Raw genomic sequence first — 21,649 nt, forward strand, 5'->3', positions numbered from 1 at the left:
GATAAAGCTCTCAGCAGAGCCTTCCTAGAGACTCCGCCTTCAAAATCTGTTTGTTATACATACATACTTATGTATTTATTAGCTTGATCACGAACTTATTTTTGATACTTAGTTTTTTTTATTAAAATTAAATTTAAGTTAATTTTTTTACAATATTCTTCTAAAATTTGAAGTTGACAAATAGTTTTGGAGATAAAGGCATTTTTGCTAGGATACCAAAACATTAATCGCTTTTTTCTCTAATAGACTTTAAACGCTTTTTTTCGTCGGTGAGGAAAATTTCTCCGAAGCGGCTGAACCAATCGCCTTGCAATTTTCACACAAACTTCTTCAACATTTTTGTCAAGATCGGACGAATACGATTTTTGATAATGATTTTATGGTTTAGGCTACTTTGAAATGCAATTTTTTCACAAAAACGATTTTTTTTGTGAAGTTGCCATTTTATCAAAAATTGATTCTTTGACTAGTTCTTCGATCATTATCTATATTCATCTACAATCTACATTGTATTGTATTACCTTTTTCATTAGGTTTTTGCATTTGAGATTATTTTGAGCAGAAAAATATATAATAAAAGCAAGTCCTTCTTACCGAAAACGGCTTTTTTCGTAGGTTCTTCTGGAGATCGGCAACGGACGAAGTGAGTGGAATTTTTTTTTTAATAAATCGCCGATTAATATAATGCATTCTTCAAGTTCAACATTTTTGTTGGAGTTACCGGACTTGGCATATTATTATTAAAAGTGAGGACAAAACTGACTTCCTTATTAGCTAGTCCCCAAATGTGAATGGGAAGGACTATTTAACATAACTCCATTAAATATGCATTTTCCTTTTTCTTTGATCATAGTCCAACCTTTGTAAGACTGATGCTGAAACTTCTATGTAACCTAAGCTTCGGCGAACTAGAAGCCTTAGACGAAACTGATACTAGCTGTCTCAACAAATTTGTGGAGGCTCAAGCGGTTTGTCGATCTATAAGGGTCCAGTATTTAGGAGTTTAGAGGTACAACAACGGACCCGCGTTCTAAACTGTACAAATGAGATCCTTCTTAAGATCGAACTTTTAACCTAACCTAACCAATTTTCTGTGCTGCAAAACAACTCCCACCAATTGTTCCAGCCGGGCAAGCGCGGTATGTAAATATGTAGTTTTGAATACATGTATGTATGTATGTATGTAAGTATGTATCTACTAACGTAAATAAAACAGTGACAAAGCCAGGTATCGTGTGACAACAGCAGTAAAAACTACAACAACTACAAAACAATCGACAAGTAATGTCTTAAACAAATAAAGCGCGGCGTCCGTCCGCCATAAGTCATACATATGTACATATTTACATAGCTTGACGCTGACGCAGAACTCACGAATTTCGGCGAGTTAACCAACTTTTACTTGCGTTTTCTTGGCGAAATTTTTCGTGTGTGCAATAAAAATACCAATGGGCTAACGGCAAACACAACAACAACAATAACAGCAACAGCGGCAAAATTTATGTGGTAGTGACAACCGTAATCGACAGCAACGGACACAAGCAACCCAAAGCGGCTCGTCGTAGCGATCGTAAAACGCAACAGCAATAACTGTTCTTTTGTTAAAAACCGAAATTCTTGCTGTATTGCTTCACCTTTTTTCCCTCCAACTTCATTTACGGCTATTTGTAGTTTTCGTCGTTTTAATTTCTTTCAGTGTTATTGTTGTTTTTATTTTTATATTTTTAATTTATTTTCATTTTCGTTCTTTCGCCTGTCGGTTTGGCAATTTGTATTTCAGAAGCTACTAAACGTAGCGGTATTTTATTGTACAAGCCAAAACATTGCGAGCGCGAGCGGCGCGTCGCGGCTCATTGACCCCAAAGCATGACGCCACAAAGTGTGTGCAGCTAGCTAGGCGGTATTTTGGAAGCGATTTCATTGCGGCTCATCTGCGTTGCTGTTACTTTCATAGCGGAAAAATCTCGACCGTACATACAGCCATGTGTAAATATGTATGTATGTAAGTATATTTAAGTACGTGGTCAATGTAAAATATGAAAAGCGGTACCTTTTTCTATAATTAGCTGCCATTTAGCCAAGCATTTGCAAACGTTCGCGCCAGCACATATTCGCTCATGCATTTAACTATACACACACACGCAGATGCATACACGTGACTGTAGATATGTAAGCATGCACATGGTGATTTTAAAACTATATTTTGGCCATAATGAGCTATTAGCTTATTTTTAGATTCGGCTATTTTTTGCTCTTCCGTTTAAAGCGGAGCGAAATTCTAACATAAAAATTACTCAAAACTTTACTTTCATAATTTACGCGATCTCTCGCCAGTGCGCGGCTTGCACTTGTGAGCTTTAGTATTGCTCCATGTTAGAGCTAATCGTAGCTTAGAACACAAGTGAAAATAACGGTAAAATGTATCATATTACCAGCATCACAGTAATACCGTTAACTACCCGTCATGCTGCTTTCTGATTGGCTTGCCAGCAGTGCACCATGGCGTCGTCGTCTTTTTACGAGGCAATCGCTCGGCCAATACGAAGTTCTAGACTGCGTAGCTTTGGCATCTCGACGTTAAGGACGTTGTGAAATTGCTACCCTTTCGTTAGTGGAGCCAATTGCAAGTAAAGTCGTTTGCTAATATATATTTAGAGTTGTTATACATATGTATGTACTAAAGGCTGTTTAGGGTCTTATACAGTTACTTATAGGCATGAGCAAGGGCTGACATTCGGTATAAATAAGCATCCTGTGTGTGAAGTGCTGCAGTCGGTGATGGCCCTCGGCCATGCTCGAATAGTTCAAAGTTTCAAGTGAATAAGTTATATAAAACATTTTTACCGAAATTGGTGTGAATATAAAATAGCAATCGGCATTAAGAAAATAGTTTCAAGCAGAATGTAGTGTAATTTTAGAAAATTAAATGTAAATGTAATATTTTTTTAATTTTATTTAAAATAAGTTTGATTTTATTATATTTAAGGGGTTACATGGGTTTCCTCGGGTAAAAAACAGTCTTTTTTCAATAATTTTTTCTCATATAAAAAATTAAATATTTTATTAGATTTATTTATTGTTACAAACATACACTATTAACAAAGAATTTCTGAAATTTTTGAAAACAAAAATTTTAAACTCGGCCATTGCGACGCCATTTCCGGTAAACCCGCGGAAAAAAGGTGCGCCCTCGTTGGCAGTATAACTTCTTGCAGGATCATCTGAAGTGCAAAAATACCTGTTTTAGTTAAAACCTTAACTTAGAACTTAGACGAAGAAAAACAAACTGAAAATTGGACTTTTGGCAGACATTTTTACAAAAAAATTAAAATTTCAGTGAACATTTTGCGACATTTTGTTTCTCAAATAGTTGTAATCGAAAAAAAATAATACTTTTTCGTAGTCTTTAAGAATTGTTTCTCAAAGACCTGTGTTTCATGAAGATTGGTTGAGTAATTCTCGAGAAATCTTGGCAACCGGCTTCAAAAACACAGTTTCGAGAAAAACGCGTGTAAAGACGGCGCACTTTGCCTAGCTAGGAGATTCATTTTGAAAGTCGATATCTACCAGAATCTTCGAATTTTCTGCTTAAAATTATCTCATACACAAAATCCAAAATTCAAAATATTTAAATCCTCAATTGAGTCAAAACGGTGTCCTCGGAGTGATCATTTGAATTTGCTGAATAGCCAGAAGTTACACGAAAGTAAATCAGGCGAATGCGGTGGTTGCACGATATTAGTTAAAAATGTGACGAAATAAATTCAGACATGGTAAAAATCGAAGAATTCAGTTTTAGAGCCTCACATTGACGCGTATCTCAAATACTAAAGAATATTTTGATGTGAAATTTAGCATAGATGTCACCATCAGTACTTCCAACTTACAAGAAAACAATTTAGCTACACGAAAATTCACCTTTCAATTTGATCACAGTTGTATCTCGTACATTTAGTTTTCAGTTGTAAGAAAAACGTAACTTTGGCAAGGTTCCCACGAAGTTTGAACCACCTATAAAGTGTATTCATGTATTCCTGTGTGCAAATGATCGGTATGACGAATTGCGTCGATTAAGCCAAGTTCGCCTAACTGTCTGTCTATATACACGCGAATCAGTTCCTCACTCAAACATTCGTTTCTGCCCAAGAATATGCTCATCAATCGGAATCGGCGATTTCGGGCCACTATAGTTTACAGCTGTCATACAAAGTGAACGATCGGAATCAAGTGCTTGAAGTGAAAACTTTTTGCAACAAGATATCTTCAAGAAAAATAGCACGAATTTGTCCAATGCAATGGGGCAATCTCCGAAGAAATTGTTCAGATCCGCTGCCACAAAAGCTCACCGATTAAATTCAAGATATACATACATATGTAGATTTTTTAAACTCTTTTATGCTATAAGAAAGGCATAATAGATAATGAGGGGCGTTATAGCTTCGATGCAGCCGATTTTAACATTTTTTTTTTTGTTTTTGGCTTGTATTCGGAGAATTAGTGAAAGGAAAAGATGAAGTATTGAACCTGAGAAATATGCTTCTAAAAAAGCATGAAACCACATGACAACACAAATATATATTTATAGGTATATTTAAGTTTGTCTTTGGTTAAAATTTTGTAATTTGCAAATATTTTGTAGGGACCACCCTATCCCTGCTCCAATAGAAATGGGACCAAGTTGGAGCACCTTTGGCGTCTGGGTTTTACCACTGAACCAATGGACCTCGCGTGCGCTTAACATCCGCTGGTCGACGAACAGTTGCTGTACCACTACGAAGTTCTTCTGGACTAGAGTAGAACGCAAGAGATCTACTGAACTTCCTATCCTGAGCAAAGCTCATCTTGCCGCAATTATTTTTTTACCTATTCTTACTGGACACTGTCCAATAGATTCATGTGGTAAGGTTTAAAATCTTATCTTATGCTAGTTGTCAAAGTGGTATGGAGGAAAAGGTGGAAACATCTTGGCACTTTCTCCTCCATTGTCCAGTCTTTTTACGACTAAGGCTAAAACATCTCGGTACTTTTACCTTCCTCAAACCAGAAGACATAGTCGAAACTGACATTAGCCATGTCAACAATTATACGGAAGCTTAAAGGGCTTCGTTGATTTTTAAAAGTCTTATGATCCGGTTATAGGAGTTTTTAGGTACCACGAGGGATCGACTCATTCTTAGCCATCCAAGGGAGATCCCTGTTAGGATCGACCTCTTAACGTAACTTAAATATTTTGTTCAGTCGTAAAGCTTTTCGCAAATCAAAGAAAAATTATGTTATCGTTATATTCAAAGTTAATTATGATAGAATTGCTGAAGCCCCGTTGCGTGATACTATGAAAAATAATTTTAAAAAATCACTCATTTTCAACTAATTACATACATATGTAGGTCAGGAATGCTCAATGATATAACCGACAAATTTACTCGACAACAACTTCAATGAAAATTACACCAAAGTCTTCAAACATGTACCCTGTCGAAGGGCTAAAATTTTCCCCATTTACATCCACTGAACAACTGCGAACCATGTGGCTCCAGCATGTTCATTTGCGTATATTTTCTTTACAAAAGTGTGATGGTTGTTGTAGTGAAGCCAAGCTGTATCGTAGTTATATTTTATTAGCCAAATTCAACCGAGGAAGGAATTGGGCACCTCTGAATTTCATGCTGTTTTCTTAAGAGCGCTTTTATAAATCTGGACAGCTGTTGGTATTACATACATATATTCCATCACAAACAGAACAATTGACTAACTTATACATTGTGACAAAAAAGTACCCGGAAGTTGGAAGTAAAATGCAAAATATTTAATTATAAATTAATATTTATTTAGTCGCCTTCAAAGTAATCCCTACCAGATGTAATAAACTTATGCCAACGATTTTTCAAGTCTTTGAATCACTTTTCATATGCACTTTTTGGGATGCCCTTCAAGGAATTTTATTTTATTTATTTGATCCACTGAACCAAATCTAGTGAATATGGTAGTTGATCGATGGTATTTATAGCGTTTTTGGTTTTAAATTTGGTCTCAATTGTGGCTCAATGCGGAAAAATTCAGCTTTATTGTTTCATACCTAAAATATCCATCTTTCGAACGGATTCGTGAGAGATGTCGAGCTCTCTTGCCATCTCTCTAACACTTGCCTGATGATCTTCAATTACCATATCCTTCACTTTTTTAATATTTTCATCAGTTGAAGAGGTCGAAGGTCGTCCAAAACGATGATTGTGAAAATCGCAATTCATTACTGAGGTGTACCGACGTAAGCAGCTGCTGTAAACAAATTAGTTGACAGATCACGGTCATATTTGGCATATTTGTTAATAAACCTACCAACTTAGCCAACTAAAATTTTTTGAAATATCATTTATACAGGGAATATTAGTACAATTTCCGGGTGCTTTTTTGCCTTAATGCAGTCTACATACTTTTATTTAACATGTAATAAATAATATACATACATACATACATACTTATGCACGAATATGTAAGTACGTACCTGCATAAACATATTGAATAAATATAAATATTTTCATTCACAATTTACAGTAACGCCAACGTGTATCGCGGTGCATTTTTCCGGGCCCAAATGTCAACTAATTGTCATCTTACAATAACCAACCAAACAAACGCCAATAACAACAACACCGCAACCGCCCACCCAACAACCCTAACTGCATGAACATTAACGGTACACGCTTTTGAAAATATTTTCGCAGCTGTTACGTGTTTTCGGTAAGCGAACATTGTCTATTCTCATTTCCACGCATTCTCCTCAACGAAATCAAGAAGCCTTACAAAAGGTCAATGCAAACACACTGGTATGTGTGTGTGTGTGCTTTGAAACCTTTTTGCGTGAGGCGCTCGAGTCAGCTGTGCGTGTAGGCGTTCGCTAGAATCGTGGGCGAATTTATTTTTCCGCAACGAAATTAACGCTTCAACCGAAGCAAGCGAGTGTTGCGCTGCAGCAGGTGCAAGTAAAGGGCCAAAACGTAAGACAAAGCGCATTTCGTGTATTCGCCCACGTAAATTGGTTTTTCACTCATACGGAATTTTTATTGGACATTGCGGAGCTGCATTAGAAACCACAAATCGTCATTCTCGACTTTTGCCCAACGCAAATATCCAAAATCGCGATTTGTGGTTTCTAATGCGTGCTCCAAAGGTTAAATTCAAATAAATTGAGTTTTTTCTTCTCATTTTACGCTTGCAAAAAAGTGACTTCGAGGAATTTCTCATACTCAACTTAAAGTGCAATCACTTTGAACACACAACTGGAACCACAGCCAAGAACAAGCATTGATTAATTCAAAGCGACAGCAGCAGCCTTTAAAAAAGCAATGGATGTGAACGAATACCGACGACGGGGTGAGTAATAAAACGAAATTTATATATTTTTAAGCCAATCTAAATGAAAATAGAAACAGTTACAATAAATGGTGTGAACGGAAAATTGCTTAGGACAGCAAGGAAAGGAATTCGCAACCAAACCTCTATTAACTAAGTCCGCTCTGTGGGTGTGCACATATAAAAATTGCATTTGCTGCGTCTATGCTCGGCGAACGCAGCTAGCGCAGCAGCAGATCCCGTTATTCCAATTTTATTCGCATATAAATTTCAACTTAATTTAATTTGCCAATCCTTTGAAAAATGCAATAAAAATAACAATAACAATAACATATACACAGTGTAAAAACCAATGAAGTAAACACACATATGTGTATGTGTGGTTGTGTGTGTCGGCTTTGTGTCTCATGTAAAATCATTTGCACATTTGCATTCCATAGTCTAAACTTTTCGTTTCGCTCGCACATAATCAGATTTTCAGAATTTCTTCTGCATTCGGTTTGCCTTCTCCACTTTCCCACTTTCACCCATCCCTTGTCGCTTGGTTCGGCTTCGCTTTGCGTTCTGTCTTGTTAGCCAGTTTAGCTAAAAGTACGTTTCATCATTTTTGATTTCTTCCGCCTTTATCCCTTTCGCACAAATTCGCAAAGTCCAACATTTATTTTGAAGTACGAACGAAACCCCATGAATCATTTCGAAATTTTAACTTAATGCAAATAAGCTGACTCGTTACAACGTCATGTGACTAATGAAATAAAGTGAAAGTATCTCTTTTGTATATTTAATCTTAATTTTTTTGATTTGCTGACTGCGCATTACTTTGCAGTGCAAGCTTGTTTTTTAAGTGTTTCATTGGTGCTGTGAAATACGGGTTTAAAGCGCACCCAATTAATGTTCTTTGGAATGCCACTCTTAAAGGTCCGCCTTAAAATATTGGTATTATGTTAAGTAAATCAAAGTTGTTAGCATAAAAATATAACATATTTGAGGGGAATGCATGGAGTCTCCCCTGAAATTCCTTTTGAGCTACAAACTTAGGTTTTCAACAAATTTGTGGCGGTCTCTAAGCGCTTTGTCGATTTTTTTATCAATACTTAGTTGTACAAGGAGCGTTCCAAAGTAAAATGGACTAAAAAAAATAGAACAAATCGTTTTTTGGCAAAATCTATTTATTTTATTCAAAATAGTCTCCTTCTGCTTCAATACAGCTATTTGCACGGTCCAAAAGCATGTCGAACGAGTGTTTTAGCTCGTTGGTCGGTATGGCGCCAGTATGCTGGTGCAAGCCTTTTGAATGGCATCTACGTCTGAATAACGCTTTCCTTTCATGAGCAAATGATTTTTCCCGAAAAAGAAGAAGTCGCACGGTGCCATATCAGGTGAATACGGGGAGTGGTTAATGGTTAAAATGTGATTTTTGGTCAAATAATCGTTCACAAGCGTCGATCGAATGTTGGATCCTGAGCAATTTTTGGTCGCCAGCCAATCTGTGCGGAACACACCGTGCACACACCTTTCGTAAGCCCTAATCGATGTTTTGGAGATGTTCAACTCCATTTCCATGAATTTCAATGATGATTTCGGCTGATTTTTGATAAATTCACGCATAGTTTCGATGGAATTTCCGGTGGTCACGGATTTTGATTGGCCTACATGTTGATCGTCATTTATGTATATCCTTACGACCACTTGAAAACGTTGAAACCACTCATGTCTCCAGGGGAAGCTAGATTCAAAAAGTCCTGTTTACTTTGGAACGCACCTTGTATTTGAAATAAATTTCGCCATTTAGAGTTAATTAGAAATAATTTCGCTAAACTTAAAAATTTAAAAAGGACATACTCATTCGCTCTACTCGTAACTAATTTAATGTCATTAATAATTTTGATATTATAATTATAATGTAGATATAATTTAAAAAAACACACACACAAAATGAAGCTACTACTTGCACCAATTTGATTTATTTTTGTCAGGCAAAGAGATGGTGGACTATATCGCCGATTATTTGGAAAACATTCGTGATCGTCGCGTATTTCCCGATGTCAAACCAGGTTATATGCGCGGTCTGTTGCCCGAGTTTGCGCCGGTCGAAGGTGAAAATTGGGATGCCATATTCGCCGATGTGGAGCGCGTCATTATGCCTGGCATAACACACTGGCAAAGCCCACACATGCATGCCTACTTTCCAGCGTTGAATTCATTTCCTTCACTTCTCGGCGATATGTTAGCCGATGCGATTAACTGTTTAGGATTCACTTGGGCCAGTTCACCCGCTTGTACGGAACTCGAAGTGATTGTTATGAATTGGTTGGGCAAAATGATTGGCTTGCCAGATGATTTCTTGCATTTGCATAATAAAAGTCCAGGCGGTGGCGTCATACAGACGACGGCAAGTGAAGCTACGCTGGTGTGTCTGCTGGCGGGACGCACGCGAGCCATACAACGTTTTCACGAACGTCATCCCGGCTTTCAGGATGCGGAAATCAATGCGCGACTAGTTGCCTATTGCTCCGATCAGGCACACTCAAGCGTGGAGAAGGCAGCGCTAATAGGTAAGTGTTACGCTCAGTTGAAGTTTTAATCAGCTTACGAGCTAAACACACGCTCACGCTCTCTCTCTTTGTATCTCTTTTTAATTAATTCACAGGACTCGTGCGTATGCGTTTCATTGAGGCCGACGACAGCTTGGCGATGCGTGGCAAGGCGTTGCGCGAGGCCATCGAGGATGACATTAAGCAAGGACTCGTGCCGTTTTGGGTAAGTCTACAACAAAAAATAAATAAATAATTTATATGCTATTAAAATTGGTTCAGCAAAAGAGCTTAGCAATTAAATTCCGTCACTTCGTCCAGTAAATGCGGTGACTATTACTCTTCACCGATGTCCATTAAAGTAGACGCGCCTGCTCTTAGCTGATTGCCTGTTACCCCTTTGCGTCGGATCCCATTGGGACCAATTAATATTAAAGTCGACGCGAAGTAGATGTGTTTCACCGCTAAGTCACTTGTCGGCAGGCGGCACATGTCATGTGGCATACAAATTGCTTGGTATTTTGTTACAATGATTCCAAAGAGGATTAAATCTTACATTTGCAGCCAGCAAAGTAATCTCAGTGTTTTTCGCATTTCGCCGAAGAATTGTTGGTATGAGCGCTGGTGAAAGGAAAATGGCAAACAATAAACATTATAAAAATAATAATAAGCAACTGGTGTTTTTGAAAGCAGTGGTGTCCCCATCATTCAAAAGAAAGTGAAATGTGCGGCCTGATTTCTTGTTTGAACTAATTGAGCAACTTAATCTGTTCTACTCAAATGAGATATCAAATATATATGTATATATGTATAAATATAACATAAAGAAATGTTTACATATTTTTTCGGGTGAGAGGATTGAATACGCCTTCTGTGTCATTAAAGCTATCATTACGGCAACGGTATAGACACTTGCAGGATACTGAACACCTCCCTCTAAAGAACCGTCGCCTACCCTGTAACCACTTTTGCATTATTTCAGTGCAGTATTCCATTTTTATCATTTAGAGATTTATATCTGTGCAGCTGCGTCCGGTTACTGGATAATCCTTCCGTTTGTGGAGGTACTTTTTGATATAATCGTGACCTAATACCAGATGTCTACCGAAAAAGTCGATTTCTCCATATATACCACTTGTCCATAAGTTTAGATCTCTTATGTGATAAGTCTGACTACCCATCTGCCGCGACTCTCTTTTTGCCCAATTTGTTCGCTATTATATTTTCTAATATTCCTTTAACACCCATATCTTTTTTTTTCGTAACCTAGAAAGTCAGTTAGGAGAGAACGGTTTATAACAAATATTGCATCTCCTGACATTGTTGAAAAAGTTGATGAAAAAGCCCGCTATGCTGTGTATTTTGGCCAATATTTCACGCCGATTTTCCCCTTTTAAGACATCAGCCCAAAACTCTGTCTCTTATTACTACTAAAACTCTGATAGTGGTCGACATTAGAAGCTTTCTTTTTCCTTGGATCGGCTTTTCTACGTTGAACAGTAGTAGTCTGTTAAGTTTGGAGATAATTTTCGCTATCTGTGGTGTGCTGGATTTATGACTAGATAGTATATCAGGGGTCTAGTCTTACACCTAGGTATTTTATTGTTGTTGTGTCCTTAGAATTCCCTATTGTAAGCGAACGTCGACTTACTTCTAGCTAGGTAGCTGTATTTTTTCGTAGTGTGCTGAAGATATTGTGTGTCAAGCCATATTTAGTACCGTATCAGGACCTGATTTAGCTTTCTTCAGGCTTCTTCTGCATCTCGGACTATAATTACTGCTGCGATGGATCCGCTTAGCCAATAAAATAGGATTCATTTAGCATCTGAAGTTCTAGTATATCGTCATAACTAATGTTAGCCAGGCCAATGTCCCTCTCTAGTCTGTTACTTAGATAGCAGCACAGTATTGAGATAAACCGGCATTCTAAAGTTTTTTTCTAGAACGTCAATCATTATCACCCATATCGCGCTATCGAATGTGTTTTATGTGTATTGCAGAATGATCGCCTGAGCGTTTTTAATAACCAGGACGACACTACATGTTCCAGGCTTTGATCTGTCTTCCAGATCTCTGAAATTTATGGAGAGATGGCACTTTCATTTTTTAATTAGAACTCGATGATCTTAAATTTTTCTCTATCTAAAATTATTTATTTCTTGCATCCTTCTTCGAAATTATTTTTCCAGGTTTGCGCCACGTTGGGTACCACGGGCTCATGTTCCTTTGACAATTTGGAAGAGGTACACAATCATAAATTTCTCATAACTTGAAAGCCACTACAAGTATGTATTTACTATATTTTTACTGGACGCAGATAGGTATAGTTTGTCGCGATTTCAATATTTGGCTCCATGTCGATAGCGCTTACGCGGGCAGCGCTTTTATTTGCCCCGAATTCCGCACCTGGCTGCGGGGCATTGAGAAAGCAGATTCGATCGCCTTCAATCCATCTAAGTGGCTGATGGTACATTTTGACGCCACAGCATTATGGTAAGCGATATTTCCATACAAGAACTCTATGTTAAAGCGCTCCTTCTTTTTCATTCCAATAACCACATTAGGATTAAGGACAGCACCGCCGTGCATCGCACCTTCAATGTTGAACCACTTTACTTACAGCACGAAAATTCTGGTGTTTCCATTGACTACATGCATTGGCAAATACCGCTAAGTAGGCGCTTTCGCGCTTTGAAAGTTTTCTTCGTATTGCGTTCGTTCGGCATTAAGGGTCTGCAGAAGCACATACGCGAAGGTGTACGTCTGGCGCAAAAGTTCGAAGCGCTCGTGTTGGCCGACCACCGTTTCGAGATACCAGCTAAACGGCACTTGGGTAAGACTAGGAAATGGAACCAAAGTAACGTTAATGATAATGTGACTTCTTAAAAACCCCAGGCATGGTGGTGTTTCGCATCAAGGGTGAAAATGAGATCACTGAACGTCTGTTGAAGCGTCTCAATCATCGCGGCAATCTGCATTGCATACCTTCCTCTTTGAAAGGCAAGTATGTCATACGATTCACGGTGACCTCTACAAATACAACTGTCGACGATATTGTGAAGGATTGGAACGAGATAAGGCGCGTTGCGTCCATGATACTGGACGAAATGAACATTACAATATCGAATAGAAATAAGGTTTACCTTAAGGGTAAGTTTGGTATTTCAATCATATTTTTTATAATGCTTACACTTGTGTGAGTGCGTAATCTGAATAATTCTTCGACTTTAGTAAAAAAGATGATGTGTATGTGAACATGTGAAGAACTTAGAGACATTTTTGTGACGTTTTGTGAAGATTCCTTAGATAAGCGCCTAAAACTATGCAACTTTCAGCAAACGCTAAGAAAAACTGTAAGAAGGGCGGACTTATAAAGAAGCAGCCACTGTGACTTGCTCGAAAACAAGTAGGTTTTTTATGAAGGGCGAAATGGCTCTTGAAATATTGTTCAAAGTGCAACACGCATATAGAAAAGTCAGATCCGTAGAGACTTCACTATCTGGAGCACGAAGAAGGTGTATTAGTCACCTTAAGGATCTTGGTCGGCAAAATCCCCAAGATAGTGGGCAGGCGACCTGCCATCTTAATAAGAGGAGCCATTAGTAAGTTTATGGCCACTTCTTACTACACACTCCAGAAGTGGGCATCGCAAGCGGGCTTGTGATTGAATCTGAAGGAAATGTATCTGCTTGTTCTCACTATCTACCGGCTCGCTACGCTGTACATAACTGGAACTCTAAGAACCATTCCAATGGCGTTTTTGAACTAGTGCTCTTCGCTGAAAACTGCGCGATGAAATCAGCCGGAAGGACTACATGGCTGCAGCGGAATTTTCATATAGAACCTTCGGGCATAGCACGGTGGATAATGGCGGTTTGGCAAGCACATACTACATGATCCAATTTTTCAGTTGGAAAGGAAGGTATGATAGCTGCGCGCAACACATTCAATATTTATACGGATTACTCGAAGATGGAGTACGGAATTGGTGCCCAGAGTTAGGCATAAGCCTTTTAAGCTAATCACTGCAGTTTACTTCGAGCAGAGGTCTTTGCTATGACGATGTTGAAAAGAGAATCAAAGAGAAGTTGGGGAGGGTTGTTCGATGTATTTATGGGAATGTGCGAAAAAAATTAAGAACAGTTAGAGTCATCTTATCACTAAAGAAACTTTTCAATCACATGGAGCTTTGCGGTGCTCCGAAGAAGTATTTACTGAACTCTAAGAGACTATATACTTAGGCAAAACGTTTCTATAATTGAAACATTGATTGTGAGAAATATGAGTGTTATATTATCAAAATTATATAAGAAACTTTTAAAAATATAGGGAAATGTCTTAATACCTCTCACATAACATTTGTAAATCCACAGATACGAAAGATAAAAGCGAAGCTTTTGGCTCCAGTCTTCTGCTCTCAAACTCACCACTCTCCCCGAAAATCGTCAACGGTTCTTTTGCGGCCATATTTGATGCTGACGAATTTTTGGCCAAAACCTATGCTGGCGTACGTATTGCTGTAAGTTTCAACGAATTTATAGTTAACCAAAACAAATTCTAATATTTTTTGGTTTAATTTGCACAGCACCAAGAATCGCCATCGATGCGGCGACGTGTGCGCGGTATACTCATGTCTGGTAAAAAATAAGTGGCCTTGTGTTTTAAATTTGCATATATGGATTACCACTGTAATATTTAAATAACGGTTTCTCTCCCTCATTATAAACAGGCAAACAATTCTCACTAGACTCCCATATGGATGTGGTCGTGCAGAACTCCTTCGATTCGGGTACGAATAATTCAAGCACTGAGGCAAATGGCACCACAACACCAGTAAAAAAGAATAAAAATCCAAGCTCGATATGCGAAGATAGTGAAGAGTCCGCGGAAGGTATGCCGTCAAGGTAGAGTAGTCAGCTAATGGCTTCCGCAAAAGCTAAATGTTCTATTGTATTTGTATTTGTTGTTGCTATTGTTCGTATATTCCTTTAAGCTTCACCTGCAACGGCGTGTAGTGAAAACCTGGCTTGATGAATACATGACTATATAATTATTTTAGTTCAATATCGGTAAAGGTGCTCCTGTAGGAAGTTTCTGTGGGCCCAAAAGCGAAAACTTCGAAGAAAACAATAAACACTAGATTTTTCTTATCATAAAAGTATGCTAAATTTCAGACGATATTTAGTAATTGAAGTATATGCTTTTAACATCTACATCATAACCTCACTCTGTGCGCACCCTTTACCGATCGCTTGTACACTGCATTCATGAAATATTTAGTTTTACCAACGCACCTTGCTCAAATAGATTATCCAACGGTTAAACGAACCGCCACGTCGCCGAACTATTCAACGATGAAGATAGCGGCTGAATATCTGAGCCAAAACTCAATTTCCGCTACAACAAACCTCGCAGCACTACGTCGCAAAAGCACCGCCACGCAAACACCGCAACATCACTACAAACCGTTGCATGCCACTTTGGATGAAGTCTCCGATGAGACTTCCGACGACTTGCTCTCGGAGAAAAGTGTGCTGAACAGTGCGAATGCGCAGCTGGTGGCCGCTAGTTGCAAGTTGCTTTTGGCAAACACACTGCCAACTCTTGCCGCAACCTCCTCCACGGCGCCTGCCTCGCTGCGCACAACGCCATCACCGCCTCTGCCAGTGCCGCAACAACAGCGCGCAGGCAATAATAATAATTTCACACAACAAATGCAAGCGATCAGTAATGCGGCAAGCGCTTCAACGCGCACCATCATGCGCGCGAATACAATGCAAGAGGTCTATCATGGTAAGCGTTACCTCGACACAGGCGTGGCTGTGGGTCCAGCCAACAATTACTTCTCTAATACCATTACCAATGCGAACACGCCGAGCGGCGGCACCACACCGACTACACCGAGCGCCGAAACACCGGACGCTGAGTCGCAATGGAGCGCGCTATTTCACAGTTTCGATACCGCGCCGGCACCTACAGTGCGCGGTGTGAGCTATTTGAGCGGTCGTCTACTAAATATGGATAGCGTTTCGGCGCGCTCCACTTCTACGCTACCGAGTATTGACGAAAGCGCTTCCGAATGCATGTCCGTCTCATCGACGTCCACACCGGCGGACACATTCAGTATGCCTGCGCAGCTGTTGTCGAACCGACACAATGTGACACGCTTTTACAGCGCGCCAAGTGCGCGTCCCGGTGCGCCGCCCGCGTCAATGCCAAGCACGTTGGCTTCATTTTCGTTAAACGCTATGACACTCTCCGAGGACGAGACAGACGCGGATGCGTGGCAGGTGGCGCGTTGCGGCAGTTCGGAGGATTACTCCATCACTTCATCGGGTGCACAATCGCGTTCGTCGTCGTTAGATCTGGTTTGATTTTGGATCAAAGTTAGCTGTCAGAGTGAGTATATACATATGTATATACATATGTTGTTGTGGGCTTTAGTTTATGATGAGTTGTGTTTTCGTTTGAGTTGAAAATATAGCAAAATAGTAAAATATATCGAAACTGGCAATGACATGAAATGAATTTGGAAAACGTGACACTAAAACTAATGAAATATATGGAATTTGCAAATATCTACAAACATAATATATTCAAGATTTACTAATTAAAGCGTTATGGAAAAAACAAAAATTTAAATAAAAAATAATATAAAATTTTAAACTATTAGTAAAGCCTTGTTTTTTTATTTTATTTATTTTTTAATTCTTTTTACAAAAAAAAAATTTTTAATTGCTAAAATTTATTTTAAAAAATAATTATAAAATCATACATTTTAAAATATTTTTTTTTTAATTTTTTTTTATTCTTGTTTTTATTTGTTTTTTATATTCAATTTTCAGCTTAACTTTTAATATTTGTAGTTTTGTATTTAAAATTTTTTAAATATTTTTTTATCATTTATAAATATTTGGTATAATTTTTTTGATTTGTATTTTAATTTTTTATATTTTTTAAATATTTTTTTTTTATCATTTATAAATATTTTGTATAAGTTTTTTTCATTTGTATTTTAATTTTTATTTGTATTTTTTAAATATTTTTATTATTTCTAAATATTTATATAATTTGTTAATTTATATTTTAATTTTTTTATTTTTTAAATTTTTTTTATCATTTATAACTATTTTTATATTATATTATATGTAATTTTTGATAATTAAATTTCTTGTTGTATTTTTAAATATTTTTTATTATTTATAAATATTTTGTATGATTTTTTAATTTGTATTTTAATTTTTTTATGTTTTTTAAATATTTGTTATCATTTATAAATATTTTATACCATTTTTTAATATTTGTTATTTCTTATTTTAATTTTTTTTGAAAAAAAAAAACTAAATTCATAAAAATTTAATTATTTCCTAAAAAGTAGCATTCTTCTGCTGTGCTAGCAATAAATAGTGCATAAAACTCTACTAAAAACGTAGCAAAAATCCAAAAAAATATATAAACTTATCGAATTATAAACTATATACTTACATATACAAATATATTAAGCGTTATAAATCTGCTTTATTATATAAGCCTAACTTTCACACTTCAAAAACAAATTGCTTTATTGAGGAAATTAAAAAAGAGCCAACATTGAATATAAAAATATATAAAGAATGGTTCTGATGAAATAAATGTGCGTAGGACTTACTACAGAAAGCGGAAAATGCTTGCTCACTTACTATATCTTATTATAACCAAATATGCTACCATCTTGTTGAAGATACTATATATTATAACCAAATTTAACCAATATATCAATATCTATATCAAATATATCTTACTCTATCGTAGGGGTGTGTCCCCCCCAAAAGTTATTAACATTTATGAAAATCACTGACTTATAATGAACAATTTTTCTGGCAATCAACAACTTAGCCAATGCGATTACGGAGAATAAGTTTAGAATTTAGGAACAATATATATTATACGTATTGATCAAAATATTTATGATTCCTTCGATTATAATAAATACTTACATATGTATGTCAAAAAACTAATAATTATATATTACTATAAATAATACAAAAATATGTATCAATACAACTTAAAATATATAAGAATAGTCTGCATGCTGCATACATTTGTGCGCTTGGCAGTATCGTAGATCGTAAAAGTTATATATACATACATATATTCACATACGAGCACATAAGCTTATAAATTAACAAAAAAAAATGCAAAAATGTAATGAAAATGGAATTGTGGATGGAAAACTCGGTAGTTAAGTTTACAGGTACATAGGTAGAGGCAGCTTAAGGCGAAGATGAGCAGAGCGCTTAATAAAATATTTCATTAATGCTTAAAGATTTAAAACGCAAAGTAAAAAATAAATTTAAATCAATAAAAAAAAATAAAGAGTTAAAGAGTTAAATTTCGAACATGTTAAAGTACTCTCTGTGCTAATTACAAATTTGTAACAGTTTGCAACATTGCAAATCTTAAAAGAAAATATAGTAACAATTGTGTTTTTAAATGGAGTTACTTATATTATAATAGAATGTCTGTTTAATTACAAAATTTTATCGAAATCAAACGAAAATAAATGTTCTAGTGTTACCCAACACTGTTTAAATGAAAATCTTTCGAGGATCTTTTATTCACCACACACAATTACACCATACATTTAATGTTACATTATATCTAAACGTTTACCAAACAAAGTAATTAACGCGATATTTTGAAGACTCCCGACGAAATTCGCAATTTACAGATAAATCGGCCCCACATTGTCACTGCCGCTGTTATATGGCGAGAGGTCATCAGAAAGCGATCTGTTCGATGCGCCAGTATAGTTGCCACAACTGATTTAAAAAAATAAAAACAAAATTCATTAAACGTTTTTTTTTTCAATTTTTATTGTATTGCTGGTTCTGATACTCACCAGGAATCACCATAGAGCGATAGACCTTGGCCGCCTGCCAACTCATATATTTTGGCAATCAGCAAAAAGGACATGATCAGTAGTATTGTTAAATCGTGGTACAGTATGAGCGCGGCCAGCAGATAGTCATTTAGACGCATTTCCGCGTAACGGTAACCATTTATGGTTTGTGCATGGTACATGACGAACTGCAAGGCGACAAAGAAATTGTTATAGTAATTGTAGTGATTAATGGTGAAAAATATTATATGAAACTGACCATCAGCACCGTTATTATTATGATCGTCGAATATATGAAAAATGCTATTTTAAGACCCGCCAAGAGCTGTAGCATTACGAAGAATACCGAGGTGATAAAAAATATTACAGCAGCCACAAACAATACTACAACGTCCAGTGTTAAATCGTGCTGAAAGCGTTAAGACAGAAGACATGTTTTATGTAAAGAGCATTTTTTCAAGATAGAAAAGCGTTTTTGGTGAAAACTTAAAAACAATTTTTAACTAAGGGATTAATGGCTTAAATTTGTGTATTTCAGTAAGGATAGAGACAGTATAGCGACTCGTGACTTGCAACTTCATGAACGAAACAAACTTTAAAATTTGCATAGCGATTGTAAATAAAGCCCTGCTTTCGTTGAAGATATTATGAACTAATGAATTTTTATCGAGAGCAGTAATGGTTTCACATATGACTATATCCGGCACAAACTAAAAGGAAAGGCAGAGCCAGACTTTGACTGCTGATAACTATAAGGTTAGGTTTGGTTAAGTTATCCGGTAGGCTAATAAGCCACGCATGGACCAATTTTGGTCCTTTGCTATACTAGATGGAATTCAGTTGCTAGGGGCCCTTCATCCTTTAGGATGCCCGCGAATTTTTAGCAGACTCCGCGGTCTCAATATCGATACCTCCTCCAGTCTGTCATACCGCGGGGACCCCAGATGTTTACAGCGCAGTCTTGCCAATACGGGACAAATGCATTGTTTCACTAGTGCCCTCGTCTAGACATTTTCTGCAATCTTCTCGATCTATCAGCTCCATCCTGCGCGCGTGTGTCGCCACCAGACGGTGACCAGTTACTATTCCCATCACATTCCTACAGTATTTCCTATCGAGTGCCAATAGAAATTATGTGTACTTTCGATATACCGTTTTGCACATGACTTTTGCAGTTTTGCACCCAGGTAGCTCGTTCCATCGGGTTTTGACTCCTCATATAAGATTCCTGCTTAAAATTATGCCCGTACAATCAATAGCATCATGATACGTCATCAACGAAACGAACTGTTAAATTCAAAATCTTCAACTAAAGAATTTTTCACTGAAAGTAAATGGAGGAATCTCTAATGCTATCAATATATGGGGTAACTAGAAGGAAAATGACTTCGGCTCGTCGAATTGTGGGATGTCTCTCAAGATAATACGCCACTTACACGAATGTGCACACCGATGATTATGAAGACAATGCCTAAGACGGACACGAACAGCAGGGTTATGCCGAAAAGCGCCAGAGTTGGTTCGACGATAGCACGTGAAATGCCCCAAGTTGTCATGATTACCTGCAAAGAATTTTTATTATAATTAATGTTGCGAAGTACACCGTTATATACATACTATTATAATTGTTATCACCCAATTGATGGGCTTTGTAAAGCGCAGATTCTCGAAGAATACGAAGGACGTCACCAACAACATGCCAATAAGAAGCGCAATTATTGAGATATACGAAAAGTCTATGATAAAGTTGCGCAAGCCATCACTAAAACGCGAACAAACGAGAGAGGCGTTGAGGTCAATGAGAACGTCATGGGGAAATAAGTACTCACAGCGTAATCATTAAGATCCATTGCACGATTGAGATGCAAAAGAAGATCACTGTTAAACTATAGGCGATGCAAGCGAATCGGGAGCGATCTTGTCGATACTGGTACATGCGCGGTGTTCTGCTATCATCGTCATCCATTCTGCCATTTGGCACACCAAATACACACCCTAATTTGGCTAACGATTTTAGTAAAGTATTACTAAATGTGGAATATTTTTAACGCTTCGTAATTTTGTTTGAATTTATTTTTTCCGTTTTTATTTACACCAAATAAACTTGTAATTTTCAAAACAATGAAATTTTCTTCTTCCACACAAAACGTAAACATATATTTTCTTTGGAATATTTCAATAATCAAAAACGAAAAAGAAGCACTGATTAAATAAAATAAAGTGCGAGAATTCACAATATTTATTAGTAGTTAATGAACGCAGAAGGTTTCCTGAGTATTTACTGAAGAACATCTCCCACAACTCTATTGCACCGGTTATCAACTATCAAAATGTAGGATCTGAATAGTTTTAGGTTGTGACTTTCATTACTAGAAGTTGGTTGGTTGTTTCCCACTATATAAATGTAGCTGATGACCACTAACCTCTTCAGCAAAACACAATTTTTATAACGGATGATCAAAGTAGAGGTGCTTTTTATAAAGACCTACGTCTTAACAACGTTAACAAATCTTTCAACTTTATTACGTTATTGTCAATATAATCAGCTTACTGAGTATACTATTCGCAACGCGATGATAACCTATCTTGAGACCTTGGATTCATTATTGGATAATACTCGACCGAATAGACCACATCCAGCATGCAGTGAAAAAAATACAGCAGCCGTAGCTGAGAGTGTACACGAAGGCCATGGAGAATCGATTCGGCGCCGTTCGCAACAATTCGGATCGACGCATTTTACGTCGAGATCTCAAATTGAAAGCGTACAAAATACAGCATGTGCAAGAACTGAAGCCACTCGACCTTCTCAAGCGACATCGCTTCGCTATATAGGCGAGTTGCAATAAGTTCTAAGAAGATCTGACGTTTTCTATACAAAGCT

The 21,649-nt window shown here is 37.1% G+C and overlaps 2 protein-coding genes across 6 annotated transcripts; one reads left to right on the forward strand and one right to left on the reverse strand.

The window, feature by feature from the left end:
• Window positions 1-2,814: 2,814 nt before the first annotated feature.
• Window positions 2,815-16,556, forward strand: LOC120770452 (histidine decarboxylase). 5 transcript variants are annotated; one of them, XM_040097937.1, is made up of 13 exons: window positions 2,815-2,928; window positions 6,553-6,738; window positions 7,222-7,371; window positions 9,327-9,905; window positions 10,001-10,110; window positions 12,074-12,127; window positions 12,202-12,377; window positions 12,449-12,717; window positions 12,780-13,034; window positions 14,258-14,403; window positions 14,470-14,521; window positions 14,614-14,775; window positions 15,192-16,258. In XM_040097937.1, the coding sequence occupies exons 3-13, from the start codon at window positions 7,344-7,346 to the stop codon at window positions 16,256-16,258; spliced, it is 2,898 nt and encodes a 965-aa protein (XP_039953871.1). In that variant the 5' UTR covers window positions 2,815-2,928; window positions 6,553-6,738; window positions 7,222-7,343. The 5 variants fall into 5 exon arrangements, with proteins under 5 accessions (XP_039953871.1, XP_039953872.1, XP_039953874.1 ...); XM_040097938.1 differs by lacking the exon at window positions 2,815-2,928 and having other exon boundaries at window positions 6,549-6,738; XM_040097940.1 differs by lacking the exons at window positions 2,815-2,928; window positions 6,553-6,738 and adding an exon at window positions 6,956-6,995.
• A 1,894-nt stretch (window positions 16,557-18,450) lies between these two features.
• Window positions 18,451-20,865, reverse strand: LOC120770460. The gene is made up of 6 exons (XM_040097954.1): window positions 20,595-20,865; window positions 20,383-20,527; window positions 20,202-20,327; window positions 19,025-19,174; window positions 18,766-18,953; window positions 18,451-18,685 (listed from the first exon to the last, which is right to left on the reverse strand). The coding sequence occupies exons 1-6, from the start codon at window positions 20,729-20,731 to the stop codon at window positions 18,589-18,591; spliced, it is 843 nt and encodes a 280-aa protein (XP_039953888.1). The 5' UTR covers window positions 20,732-20,865; the 3' UTR covers window positions 18,451-18,588.
• Window positions 20,866-21,649: the final 784 nt, after the last annotated feature.

The sequence above is a fragment of the Bactrocera tryoni genome, chromosome 3 (genome assembly GCF_016617805.1).
Source record: "Bactrocera tryoni isolate S06 chromosome 3, CSIRO_BtryS06_freeze2, whole genome shotgun sequence".
Lineage (NCBI taxonomy): Eukaryota > Metazoa > Arthropoda > Insecta > Diptera > Tephritidae > Bactrocera > Bactrocera tryoni.

Excerpts from the sequence above, each read along its gene's own strand:
- LOC120770452 (XM_040097937.1), top strand. The coding sequence starts at position 7,344 with ATGGATGTGAACGAATACCGACGACGGG. Across the intron at positions 9,906-10,000 it reads GGAGAAGGCAGCGCTAATAG|GACTCGTGCGTATGCGTTTC; the intron begins GTAAGTGTTACG and ends ATTAATTCACAG. Across the intron at positions 12,718-12,779 it reads ACCAGCTAAACGGCACTTGG|GCATGGTGGTGTTTCGCATC; the intron begins GTAAGACTAGGA and ends TAAAAACCCCAG.
- LOC120770460 (XM_040097954.1), bottom strand. The coding sequence starts at position 20,731 with ATGGATGACGATGATAGCAGAACACCGCGCATGTACCAGTATCGACAA. Across the intron at positions 20,328-20,382 it reads GGGTGATAACAATTATAATA|GTAATCATGACAACTTGGGG; the intron begins GTATGTATATAA and ends AATTCTTTGCAG. Across the intron at positions 18,954-19,024 it reads TAATAATAACGGTGCTGATG|TTCGTCATGTACCATGCACA; the intron begins GTCAGTTTCATA and ends GTCGCCTTGCAG.